Source organism: Seriola lalandi, unplaced genomic scaffold (genome assembly GCF_002814215.2).
Source record: "Seriola lalandi dorsalis isolate HSWRI2012SDOR001 ecotype SW California unplaced genomic scaffold, Sedor1 jcf7180002054458, whole genome shotgun sequence".
Classification (NCBI taxonomy): Eukaryota; Metazoa; Chordata; class Actinopteri; order Carangiformes; family Carangidae; genus Seriola; species Seriola lalandi.
In genome coordinates, this window is record NW_019525011.1 from 15,165 (window position 1) to 28,615 (window position 13,451).

The window sequence follows — 13,451 nt, forward strand, 5'->3', positions numbered from 1 at the left end:
TGTTCAGGAGTTTCCCCACACCTGTGCGTGTGCGTGTGTGTGCATGTGCGTGTGTGTGTGTGTGTTTCCACCAGTCCAACAAACCAAACCAAATCCATTTATTCCCAATCCCTGTTTAATAGCATTTCTCAACTAAAGCAACGTGACTCCAAACTCCCAGGCCTGTGTGTGTGTGTGTGTGTGTGTGTGTGTGTGTGTGTGTGTGTGTGTTTATGATCAAAGTACACAGCAATTAAACACCGTACAGCCCCCTCCCCCTCTATTTCTCTCCAAACACAGACAGGAAGAGGAAGTAGCTGAACAGGAAATGCCGGTAAGAAATGGCAGTGGATGTGTGTGTTTATTCTCCTCACTGTGTTTGATGATCAGTCGTCTTAAAGCTGCTGGACAAAATAAAATAAGCAGCAACTAGTATGAAAACATTTTTTTTTCTTCTGGCTTCTAATTAAAGGAACAAGACTGAGTTGCACCGTCGCTGACTTTTTGTTTACAGTCTCCTTAAAATCTCATGGCGAATCAACGTGATCCGTAAAATCAATCCCAAACCATTAAGAGCTTTCAAAAGACCTTAAAGTCTATTCTAAAAGATGCATAAAACTACATCTGTGCAGAAGAATGTGTTTTGTAGAGATAGTAGCGTAATGCATTTCAGAAACTGTGGGTTTAAGCTAACCTAACCTAGTTTAATGATCTGTAATTTTGAGATTTATATCAGTTTATATCATAGTTTTATATCATTAGTAAACAAGTGTCAGGTCAGGTTGACCATATTTAGTAAGAATAATAATTACATTTTTCAGTTGAAACATTAAGGTAATAGTTTTCTCAGTTAGCTAGTTCATTACATCCCAGCTAGCCTACACCTGACGCCTGCAGTTAGCTAGCTTTACCGTTAGCATCCAGCTGCTCAAAGCGATATTATCTTTATTAGCCACATTGTGTTTCCCAGATATCAGCAGCTACAGAGTTATAATGATAACCTGTCTTCCTCAAACACTTTCTCTCTTCTCTTCTCTCTCGTTTCTTCTCCTTTAGTTCTGTTCCCTCCTTTGACCTCCGACCCCGACAGGAAGAGGGCACAATGGATCTAAAATAACACTTCCTCCATCCTGCCTCCGAACCAAAATTAACACCAGACCTGAAAAACAATTGACCTGCTCTTCGGTTCCTCATTCACTGATCTGTTGTTCCTCCGTCTCCGAGCTGCAGACATGTGACATGCGCCGCACTTTCAGTTTGATGTGCGATCGCTGCAGACGCTGGGGAGGAACCGCAAGACCCCGATACACTGGTGTGTATTATCACCTACTTTAAAAAGCCCCTGGAGTCCGTATGTGTTTTATTTACAGTTAAATAACTTTATATATCACGTAGAGACAATTTAGGATTGTGACGTGTTGAAATGAAGCGACTGCTGTCGCTGGGTTCAGTCAGAGAATCGTTTTTCCTTCTCAGATTGTTTCATTTCAACGATTTCACTGTGATATCTGCGACACCGGAGAGTTTCTCTAACCTTCACAGATCCAGCTTTATATTTAAACTGTGTTTGACCTGTGTGTGTGTGTGTGTGTGTGTGTGTGTGTGTGTGTGTGTGACATTCGTTATTGTGCTGAAAGTTGCAGAATTTACCTCATTATTCTCCTTGGTTCTGTTCCAGTCCACGTGTGTGTGTGTCTGTGTGTGTGTGTGTGTGTGTCTGTGTGTGTGTGTGTGTGTGTGTGTCTGTGTGTGTGTGTTTCCAAACTAAATCTTCAGGGAGGCCCCCTCTTCCAAACAGGCCCAGCTGAGAGCGATTAGTTTATTACATAACTCAGGGTGCGCTCACACACACACACACACACACACACACACACACACACACACACACACACACACACAGAGACACACACACACACGTTTTTTGACAGAACAGGGAGTGTATGATGAGATGCACTCCACGAACTTCGGCCCATTGCTGAACACACACTCAGCCTGCTTTTGCCATTATCTTTGTGTGTGTGTGTGTGTGTGTGTGTGTGTGTGTGTGTGTGTGAATGTGTGTGTTGACAGTAGACACACAGCTGTGTGTGTGTGTGTACACACTGGGTTGTATATACCACCATGACTGAATGTATACACACTCTGAACAATGGGCTCTTCTTTTAAAGCCTCTCTTCTTCTTCTTCTTCTTTGTCCCACCTGCTGAGGACTGACTCCTCCAGACAACAGGGATTGTGGGTATTGGAGTCCTTGTAATTAAAACAGATAAACCTCAGCTTTTTTTCACTCAGTCCTTTCAGCAATCACTCGTTTCAGCCTCTTTTGTCCATCATCATCATCATCATCATCATCATCATCATCATCACCAAGCCATCAGATGCCCCCCCCCGCTCTAACTGACTGTCACAGTAAAGAGAAGCTCCCTTCTTTCTCTTCTTCTTCCCTATTTATTCCTCCTGCACTTTCACGCCGTGAGAAACAAAACTCTTTGGCAAGAGAAGAGGAAGAGAGAGTAAATGAATGAAAGAGAAAGGGACGGAAAAATAAACAACATGGCAAAAGTTTTTTCAACAAAGAAAGACAGATTAGGGGAAAATATGGAGAGGGGAGATGTGATTAGCTCAACTCACTGGCAAGGCATGCCAGATATGCAGCGTGTGTGTGTGTGTGTGTGTGTATGTGTGTGTGTGTGTGTGTATAACTGCCTAAGCTGCTTCTTTACTGGAAAGTGCTGCCGCTGGACAAACAGTCTTGTGCTGATTTGAAATCTTCCTGACCTTATTGTCTTTTGCTTTATGACTAACTGCACATGGCATCTGCTGCAGGCACGCAGCCAGACGGACAGTTTTCACGTCTGAGAGTAAAGTCCCTTAAAGTCCCTAACAATCGCTTGTTGGAGAATTTAACGTGAGGGTGTATTTTACAAAATAAAAGCATGCCTTTGCTATGTTGTTGAAGGTCAGTAAATGATTAAAAAACCTTATTTTTCCCCCCTCTGTCTCTTTGTTAAGAAATAAAGTTGTCATGTTTCCGTGAGACGTGCAAACAAATTAATAAACTACAAATACTGATGCAGCAGAACATATAAATGAATATATATCACTGTTAGTTTTCTGCAGCTGGATAAGTTATTTATTATTGGTTTCTTGTGCTTTTATTTTGTAAAAAAAACAACAATATTAAAGAGATAAATAATGAATCACCTGCCGAACCAAAGTAAAACTATAACATGGGATCAGTCGCAGCGCCTTTTTACTGGTTTATGATTATGACTCTGAGGAAATGACTCCAAAACCAAGAGCTGCTCTTCGAGCTTCATTAAAAACTACACAGGAGCAGTCTGTAGTGCTGCAAACACCTGGCGAGCCAGGACACACAGCAAACACACAGGTAGGAAACTGTAGGTGAGGGGAGGTACTCACATAACGCCGCAGCTTCTTCTCCGGTGGTGATTTTCGCAGCCAGCCCTCGCACACCACATCCCCAACTCCGCTCATGGTGACGGCAACAAAGCAGACTCCCAACACAGCTTCCAATCAATCAATCAATCAATCAATCAATCAATCAATCAATCAATCAATCAATCAATCAATCAATTAGTTAACTGGGTGTCTCAGCAGCTGATCAGGCTTCCAATCAGGTGTCAGAGCAGATGGACTTCCAATCAGGTGATCAGGATTCCCAGCCTTCAATCAGATCAGACTCAGATCAATAAAAAAAGTCAGACTCTTCGATCAGGTTCAGGTGGAAAACTGATCAATCAGTCGTCCAGTCACTCGATCAGACTTGTAATCAGACTTGAAATCAGTCAACAAGGCTCGCGATCATCTTTAAATCAGCAGATCAGACAAACTGGAAGTGAGTTCACCGAACTTTAAATCAGCTGATGATCAGGCCTCTGATTGGATTGATCTGTAATCGATCACGTCGGGTCAGCGGTTTCCATCCTCTCATGAAAGAGCTGCTCCTCCGTCGACGGCTGAGTGAAGGAGTCACACCTCCTTCTGAGAGGACTTCCCAGCGGAGTCGCTCATCCCTCCCTCCCTCTCTCTCTCTCTCTCTCTCTCTCTCTCTCTGATCGTGCGACAACCAAACACAATGCCTCAGCTCGGACATTCCTTCTCTCCTCTCCTCCCACTTTTCCCCTCCTCCTCCTCCTCCTCCTCTTCATCCTCACTCCTCCCCCTTCTGCTCCCACTCAGTACAACAGGAAACTCCCCCTGTGGATATGTACAGTATGTGAATGTGTGTGTGACAGAGAGAGAGAGAATTTTCTCAAGCTGAAAAAAGACATGTTGTTCTTCTTCTGGAAAAACTGATCTGTGTTTCCTTCAGAATAAAACACCTCTATAACACATGAACTTTATTCTGAATAAACTGTGGACAACATTTATATCAGCAGCGTTGGGAAAGTTTAAGGTTGAATTAAACTTTTATAAAGACACAGTGATATAAAAACACTTCCTCACACTCTCATTGTGTCAGTCCTGCAAAATGAATGTCAAATAACTGCTATTAGATTTTATCAGATTGATTGATTCTGACTTAATTCTGCAAAGCTGGTCAGAAAACTAGATTTACCGAGATAAGTTTGGAGAGGAATGCTGACCTCTAGTGGCCAAATTTGAGTACTACAAGTTTAATAGTAGTTTTTTTTTTCCCCACAGAAAAACACATTTATGTTTTCTATCAGAGACATGATACGTCATTATTTAAATTTATTAACTCACTCATCCCCAAAATCAAAACAAAACAAAAAAAAACAAAACAAGAAAAAGAAAACCGAACACGTCCTTTTCCAATCAATCTTTTATCTCCCGGCTCATATTTCATTGAACTCACTCGACACTCGCTCTCGGCTATGTCACTTTATTTGATTTGAATACCCATCAGCCATTGCTTACATTAAGGTCATTTGAGTTCTGTCAAATGTTCAGCTTCACATTATAAAATTGGAAACTGACACAATATGTCGGCTCAGATTTGAATAAACCATCGATGCTTCTGTGAAACATGTTTGATTTTAGGTTTAAAGTAGCCGAAGACTTTAGCTGGTGATTAATTGTTTGCTAATCACTAATACTAATACTGTAATACTCGTCTGAATGAATCAATGTTTTGGTGTGAACAGCACCACCATGTGGCCGTCTGATTTATAAACCGCTGCTCATAACTCCTGAATATGTTCCCACATTACCAGAGGCTGATGTTTCAGGACTTTCAGGACCACAGTACCAACACTACATTACTAGGACTCTTGTCTTTCACTACGACACCAGATAAAGAACTGGTCAGGGTTAGTTTCTTTCTACACTCATATCTAGAACAAATTGGGTTCCTGTTGCAGTGGCACCATCATGAAAAACAAGGAAACTGCAGCTGTGAGGTCTGCACAAACATGCCACTCAAACTACGAGACACAAATGTTCCTAAATTCTTCGGTCCAACACCGAACTCACAGATTTCCAGACTGGCTTGTTGCACCTGTGGCTAACGACTTGACAACCCCATCTCATGCTCAGACAGAAACATTTCCCTACAGCATGAGGAAACTAAAGAGGTGATCACTGGTTTTGTGGCATGCAAAGAACCCACATGTCCTGTGCATTTGATCTGTGACACAAACACCCCTTCACGCCATACATTACTCTCTCCTCTGACGGACACCTGTACAGGCACCTGAGAAAATCAATAATGCTGAGGTTGGTCTGTTTTACTTACTTGACTTCGAAATGACCTGTTTTGTTTGATGTTTGTAAATTTGATTTCAATCTTAAAACCATGAGATTTAAAAATCTCTTAAAAATCTTATATCCTTTGATTGATCTTGCAAGTTTTTGGGACTCTGATGTAAAGTCTGACAAAATAACAGTGATCACATCATACGGTTTTACCTTGGTTTAGATTTGAGAACATGTTTGAATCTGTAGAGTTGGAAACAGGGGGGCCAGGCAATTACAATCAGCTGTTGGATTTCTTCTCCTGCAGCATAATGACGTCTGCTGATTTAGTTTTTCTTCTCCTTCATTGGTGTATAGTCAGCTCAGCTTCTGGAGGTTGCGACAATGGGCATCAAGAACTGGCGTTTTTTCTCTACTGTCAGTCAATCATACAAATTGCCAAAAACTTGTTTTCTGATTTGATGCCTCTATTGGCAGGATGGCACAAGTTTTTCAAAAACTGTTTCCTGCTGTGACACTGTTTTGATTAAGGATTGGTTAGATCAGTGGCTCCCAACCGTTTCCAACTCATGGCCCACTTTAAAATCTCAAAAATGTTGGCGGTTTGAACTTGCACCTGTTCCTCTCGTTCAACTGCGTCCCAATATGTAAAGCACATCTGGCTACAGAAGCCAGTTATCTCAGGCCCCGTTCCCACCACAAACAAACTTCAGGATTCATTTCTGAAGGGCCAATTCCTGCGACACATCTCAGTGTGGTTGTGTTCGCTGATTTCTGTTTTCAGATCTTCCCGAACGAACCGCACCAAGACTGAAAATAAACCAGAGTCCGATTAACCCAAACTAAACAACCCCCTGATTGCAGTTGCCAGAAATCTAGAAACACGGATACAAAAATCATTGTCTTTCTGCCATTTCTGTTTTTCCTTCAGTGACATGTTCACCAACTCCTCCATGTACTTTATTTGCTTATTCTCCATGAGCGGCTCGGGCATCTTCTCGGCCTATTTCGCCACCTACGCCCTCCTCATCCTCCCTCTATCCGGCCTCATCATCTACGTGGGATTTCAAAGATGGAGGCGCCAGCGATCCACTTCTACAGTAACAGCGACAAGCCACAGCGACTTCGTCACCTATCACATTCTGGTCATGGAGATTTTTGGCCTGGTAGGATCTGGTTGCTACTGCTGTGGTGTGTATATGGCAAATGAGGAGGCAGTGATGTATGGGTTTTTTATTTTCTCCATGGTCTTACCTGGACAGACTTCATTTCATTGCTTGACCTGTGTGGAGCGCTACCTGGCTGTTGTTCATCCCATCACCTACCTGAGCGTGAAGAAAACAGGCGTCACGATCAGAAATATCAGCATTGGGTGTGTTTGGTTGATGGGTTTTGGATGGGTAGGTGTAGCACACCTGTACCTCCCTCAATTACCCACACTACCGTTTGTCTTACTCTATGCCGGTTCCTTATTGGTCAGCTCCTTCTGCAGTCTCTCTGTCCTCCACGCTCTCACTCATCCACGGCCGGGGGAAGGGGGTGGGCACAGAGTTGACCAATCAAAGCGGAGGGCTTTTCACACCATCACGGCCATCACGGTGGCACTGGTGTTGAGGTTTGCTGGGATTCTTGTTTGCATTCTCGTGTTCAGGTCAAAGGTGGTGAAAGCACATGCTTGTGTGTTGATCAAGTGTCCGTTCTGGTTCTGTCTGCCCAGCAGTCTGGTGTTACCTCTGCTGTTTCTACACAGGGCAGGAAAACTAGCGTGTTTCAAGCGCAACACTGAATCCAGATGAAGAAAAGATTAGAGATTAGATCAGATTAGCAGACTAGAAAGAACTTTTCACTAGTGAGAACGCGCAAGAATTTTAACCATGAACCATATTTGACGATTTGATATTTTGATCTGATGGTGGGGCTAGAAGAAAAATCAGATGATCACCAAAGTCGGTAGGATTCGTCATCTGGGAGCCATGAATATCTGTGCCAAATTTCATGACACTCCACCTCGTATCTGTGGAGATATCAAAGACTACGTCCGCGCTACTGTCAAGGTTTGCCCTCACAGGACTGTCTATATCGACTGTTGGTTTGAACTTTTTGGACTTTGGACTCTTTATGTTTGGATGTTTGTTCCCTTCCTGGTTTATTTTGTAGTCACTTCCCTTGTGTGTCTCATGTTAGTTTTACTTCCTGTCTTTTTCCTGTTACACTCCTTGTTGACTGTCTGCCCCGCCCTGATGTGTTTCACCTGTGTTCAATCCCCCTTGCCTCCCTTGTTTATTGAAGTTTCTGTCTTCCCCTCAGTTTGTCTATTTTAGTTTGATTTTAGTTCGATTTCTTTTGTTTGGTTCTTGGTTTGGTCATTTTATAGGTTTTGTTTGGACTTTGATTTATTAAAATACACTGGACTTGCACTGTCTTGCCTTGGTGTGTTTACACTTGGGTCCAGCCATCCTAAACCTGACAACTACAACGTTTTCCTTTTTTAAAACGCATCACTTTTGGTACGTTAATGCAATTTTCAAGCACTTAAAAGGGGAGACTATGGAAACATTGCTAACACAGTTTTAGTTTGAAAACTCATGTGGGTCGTCTTGTAGTCTGGACGGACAAAAACAGAGACCTAAGCACCCACGGTCACTTCTTGATTGGGTCTCACCAGCCTCGACTAGCAGTGGTGAAACCGACACGAATGACGAAATACAAACGTAAATGACTGTGTTGTCTTTGCTAGCAGCTGCTGTTCAGTTTATTCTGCATTTTAACACTACAGCTGTCTTTGCTGTTCTTCTTTAAGGGTGTGTTAGTCTGGACAGAGATTGGTTTTGTTTTAAATTGCTGTTTTAAAATTAAACCGAAGTAGTGCGGACGTAGCCTCAGTCTGTGGTGAACGTTAGGGTTGGTGACCCAACATGGCTGCTAACGCTGCTAACATGGCAAAAATGTTATAAAAAATTTATTGTTTAAAGAATTCAGATTGATTTATCACAATTGAGGTTTGATTTTTGATATGACTTTAATGTGTAGTAGACTTTTGTGTACTCTCAATGCTTTTCTGATCTTCACTCATCCTTAAAGCCCCTGTGTGTAACAATTTAAATGGTTGTGTCTCTTTTGAAATTGTCTTGGTGCCATATGATTTTTGTTTGTAGAAAAACAAAATTGTTGTGTTGCTTCTAGCTCGTTCCATGAGGACATATCTCACATTGTATTTATTGCGTACAAACACTGATAGCCTTTGTCAATTGGTAGAAGTTGTGTGAAGCTGTAGCTCCAATAAATGTTGAAAAAAGATTTTTTATCTCTACAGCTTTTGTGTGTCTTTATCTTTGCTGCCACAAGACGATGTTTCAAATGAACAAAATGCAAACGAGATGAAGATTATACACCACCGCCCATCTAGGTTAAAAAATCGAGGACTGGTTTATCCTTGCATTGCAAATTTACATCATCAGTAACATCAGTAGCTCCCTTCATGTTGATGCTCTGTATTTGACTCAGCTTGTGGAAGAAAAAACCTGAACCCCGAAGGACATTTGCCTACTGAGACATAAAGTATACAGTATCAGTGCATTAATAAGATACCTTGAGTAGGTTTGTGACATGCAAAAAAAACCAAAACCATTATCATCACGCAAACACGATAAAAAAAACAGAAAAAAAAACGCCCTCACACACAAGCATCAATATATATCTGGAGTCAGATATCAGAGCTCTGCAGTCCAGTTTGGAGACACGGTGGACGGGAAGAAACACTGAAAGGTGAGTGGTTTTTGATTCAGACTTGATGTTATTTCTTTAAATGATATTACACTTCACGACAGAGTCATTATCACATTATCATGTGATTTTTAAGTTTTGTTTATAACACATAACTTTTGTTTGTCTGACAGCTTCATGTATTTCTCACGTTATTTCTGATGTTTTCACCATGTCTCATTCTCTCTCCTCTTTTTACCTCCTCATCACATCTTCAGTCATGTTTGTCAACTTGTCCTCCGCCAACGCCTCCCTCCTTCTTCCTCACCTCTCTTCCTCTAATTCCTCTCTCCGTCCTTCCTCGGCTGGCTGCTTTAAATTCAGATTGAACTTTTTCATCTTCACCTCCTTCTCCGTCGCCAACATCCTCCTCCTCCTCCCTCTCTGCGTCCTCATCCTCCACCTGGGGCTCCAACGATGGCTCAAACAGCGCTCGGCCTCCACGACAGCGGCAACGACGAGTCACTCTGACGTTTTCACTTACCACGTGGTCGCCATGGAGATGATCGGTGTCTTTGGGTGCTTTTTCTACTTTTGTGGCGTCTTCGTCAACGTGCCGTGGCTAGGGAAGTTGGGCTTGTCCTTTTTCTCTGTCGCCACAAACGGACAGATCTTCTTCCACATCCTCACCTGCTTGGAGCGCCACCTGGCCGTCGTTCATCCAATCATATACCTGGGCCTGAGGAACAGGGGCGGGGTCAGAATCAGAAATGTCACCATCTGCTGCGTTTGGCTGCTTGTTCTTGGATCGTTCGGTCTAACCACTTCGGCTTTCAACACCATCCCGTTTGTTGTCCTCACGGTTTTCTCCATAGCCGTCGTCTCTTTCTGCAGCTTGTCGGTTCTCCGGAGTCTGATTCGTCCGGGGCCGGGCGACGGGGACAGCGACCGGGGGCGGGTCGACCAAACAAAGATAAGGGCATTTCACACCATCGTCGCCATAATGGCGACTCTGTTGTTGAGGCTCGGGGGACATCGGCTGGCTCTTGTGATTTACTCCTCGCCGGCGCTGAGTGAGCGTGTCAGGTGTGGGATGCTGGTGTCAGGAGTGTGGTTCTGTCTGCCCAGCAGTCTGGTCCTGCCGCTGCTGTTTCTGCACAGAGCAGGAAAACTACCGTGTTGTAAGAGCAACAGTGAGTCAGGACGAGGGTCGGAGTAGAGCATCCTGAATTCTTATTAACAAATCTTTAGTAAACTTCAGAAGTTTTATCTTCTTCTTGATCTTCGTCCTGTTTGTCTCGTAGTCTCAGTAACTTATTTTAAATCGCTCTTTTATAGACTTGCTTTTATCTGATGTCGTATTTTATCATTTTTTTAAATCTTTTTATCATCTCCATATCGATTCTTTTATTGTTTTCACTGTTATATGGTGTCTGCCGTATACCCAAATTTAACAGTTAAAGACGAGAACTATGTCTGTTTTACAGGTCATTTGGGTGCTAAAATAACAAATGACGGACAAAGACAGACAGGTGCGCTGGTCTTAATGATGCTGCTTGATTTGAATAAGCACCAGTTTTTAGTTACAGCTCATTTGAATCCCGTCAGCACTTTAATGGACAGATGGAGAGAAGAATGGTTGAGGACACAACACAGGCTACATGTTTTACATGAATGGTGACTGCAGTGGTGGTTGTTTCTGGTCAATTATTTATGAACTGTAAAATTGATTTGCTTCTGTCTGATGAGAAAATTAATTTTTTTAAAAACTGATAATCAAATCAACACAACCAGATGCATGTAATCCTTCAACTATGTGAAAAGTAACTTCCAGTTTTATTTATTTATTGGTTTGTTGTTTATTTGCTGGTTTGTTTATTTGTTTGTGTGTGAAGAAATATAAAAAGGTATAAGACAAAGTGATTACTACTTTACCTTTGTACTGAATATAATGTCAGTGCCATAATATAGAGTGTGATAATTTATATATGGCTTTAACTGATGGTGATGATGAATAAATATAAAGAGTCTCAATTATATTTGTGTGTATATGTTTGGGTACGAAGTCTATGCATGGATTCTCTCTTGAGCAAGGCAGTGGAGGGATGGTGCTACTCTGTATTTGCAGCTGTGAATGAACGAGATGACATGCCGCAGGGTTAAGATGCAAATATAAATGCGAAGTGAATGAGTGACGTCTTCTGGTTATATAACATGCAAAACAAACAAACAGACAGATAAAACCCATAAACAAACAACAAACCATAAACAACATGTGGAAGACTCACTGGTGCAAAGTCCAGACACACAAGAGACTGACGATCAGAAACTACACTGACAAGGTGAGTGTGTTTTCATGACCCTGAAGATATTTTTAACTTAGTTGTTTTACAAATGTTAAACTGACAGATGACAGATGCTGGTTATTACAGTCAGTTTACTTAAATGTGTTTATTTATTGCTTGATTAGATGTAAAGTTGTAAGATAGTTGTTAGATATTTAAAAAAGGCTTTTGAAAGTCATCTTGAAGAAATAGGTCGTGCAGACATTATATCAGGTGTATCCAAGGCAACGTGTTGGCCATGGAGAGTTTGTCTATAGATATAGATAGTTCTGTTATTTGTTTATTTATTTTAAGTTTTTGTTTAGCGTTTAGTTTTTATATGTGTCTCTATACATCAATTCATCAATAGAATTACTTTATATTATATTGTTTAATTATATTCCACTTATGACATAAGTGGAAATAAATAAATAATTAAATTAGTTAAACATGTCCACTTGTTGATTTTATTTCTCTCTCCTTTTCCCACAGTTATGTCATTCAGCTCCTCCTCCTCCTCTAATGCCTCTGTTCTTCATCCTCTCTCCTTCTTTAACATCTATCATCAAATGCAAAAATGCCTCCACTCAAGAGCTGGTACTTTTACGTTTACCATCTTCACCGTCATGTGCATCGTCCTCCTCCTCCCTCTCTGCCTCCTCATCCTCTACCTGGGTCACCAACAATGGCGGCAAAGGCGCTCCAGCACAACAATGAATCACTCCGAGCTCTTTACCCACCACATGGTCTTCCAAGAGCTGATAAGCATGATCGGGTCTGTCATCTGCTGTTGTGCTACCAGTGCTGGTCTCCCAGAGATGATGATACTGGGTATCTTCCTTTTGTCTATCAATTTTACCGGACAGATGTTATTTCACGTCCTGACCTGTGTGGAGCGCTACCTGGCTGTGGTCCACCCCATCACCTATCTGGGTCTGAGGAAGGCGAATGGCATCAGAATCAGAAATGTTGCCATAGGCTGTGTTTGGCTGCTGAGCTTTGCAGTGCAAGGTTGCGTGTGGCTATCAGATGTTACCATCACCATCCTGTCTTTTATCATTTTAATCTCCTCCTTAATTGTCATCTCTTTCTGCAGCCTTTCTGTCCTCTGCGTTCTGATTCGCTCAGTGCCAGCAGGAGAGGTTGGGGGCAGACGGAGGGTTGACCAATCAAAGTTGAGGGCATTCTATACCATCATGACCATACTGGGAGTGCTGATGATGAGGTTAGGATGGAATATATTCAGTAGTGCCCTGTACACCTCGACACATTTGGGGGATGCTGAGACGTGTGCTTTGATGTTGTGCACATTTTGGCTCTGTCTGCCCAGCAGTCTGGTGCTGCCGCTGTTCTTTCTCCACAGAGCAGGGAAACTAGCATGTTGTAAGAGCAACACTGAATCAGGACAAGGGTCAGATTAAAGTATCCAGGACATGTGGGTGACATTATTAGGGGGAGCCAATAAAGTAGGGTGACCAGAAGTCCCTGTTTTCTGGGGACAGTTCTCGTTTTGGGTGACCTGAGCTTTCCCTGTGTTGCTTTGGCCAACAGGGGGGGGCTAGCTGCTAGCTATAGCAGCTTCAGAAGAGAGGCTAAAACCATCAAAAATATCCAATCAGATATTCTCTGATTTTTTTCAGAATCAATACAGAGAAAACATAATTCAAACTAACTTCAAAGATTGCTTCAAAGGTAGGGAGTCGTCATTTTATCAGTTGGCCTTCAGAATAATTTATCATAATACAACAGTTACCATGGTCAAAAT

At 42.2% G+C, this 13,451-nt stretch overlaps 2 protein-coding genes across 2 annotated transcripts in view; one reads left to right on the forward strand and one right to left on the reverse strand.

The window, feature by feature from the left end:
* LOC111658585 (GRB2-associated-binding protein 1-like) overlaps positions 1-4,004 on the reverse strand; it is a 10,233-nt gene extending 6,229 nt beyond the window's left edge. Inside the window, exon 1 of the mRNA XM_023411165.2 lies at positions 3,402-4,004. Coding sequence (XP_023266933.2) covers positions 3,402-3,476 — 75 coding nt within the window. The 5' untranslated portion in view covers positions 3,477-4,004. The remainder of the gene's footprint in view (positions 1-3,401) is intronic.
* An 8,180-nt stretch (positions 4,005-12,184) lies between these two features.
* Positions 12,185-13,195, forward strand: LOC147818834 (uncharacterized). Its single transcript, XM_087175347.1, has one exon. It carries the CDS (start codon positions 12,256-12,258, stop codon positions 13,105-13,107), a length of 852 nt encoding a protein of 283 aa, XP_087031473.1. The 5' UTR covers positions 12,185-12,255; the 3' UTR covers positions 13,108-13,195.
* The last annotated feature ends 256 nt before the right edge of the window (positions 13,196-13,451 follow it).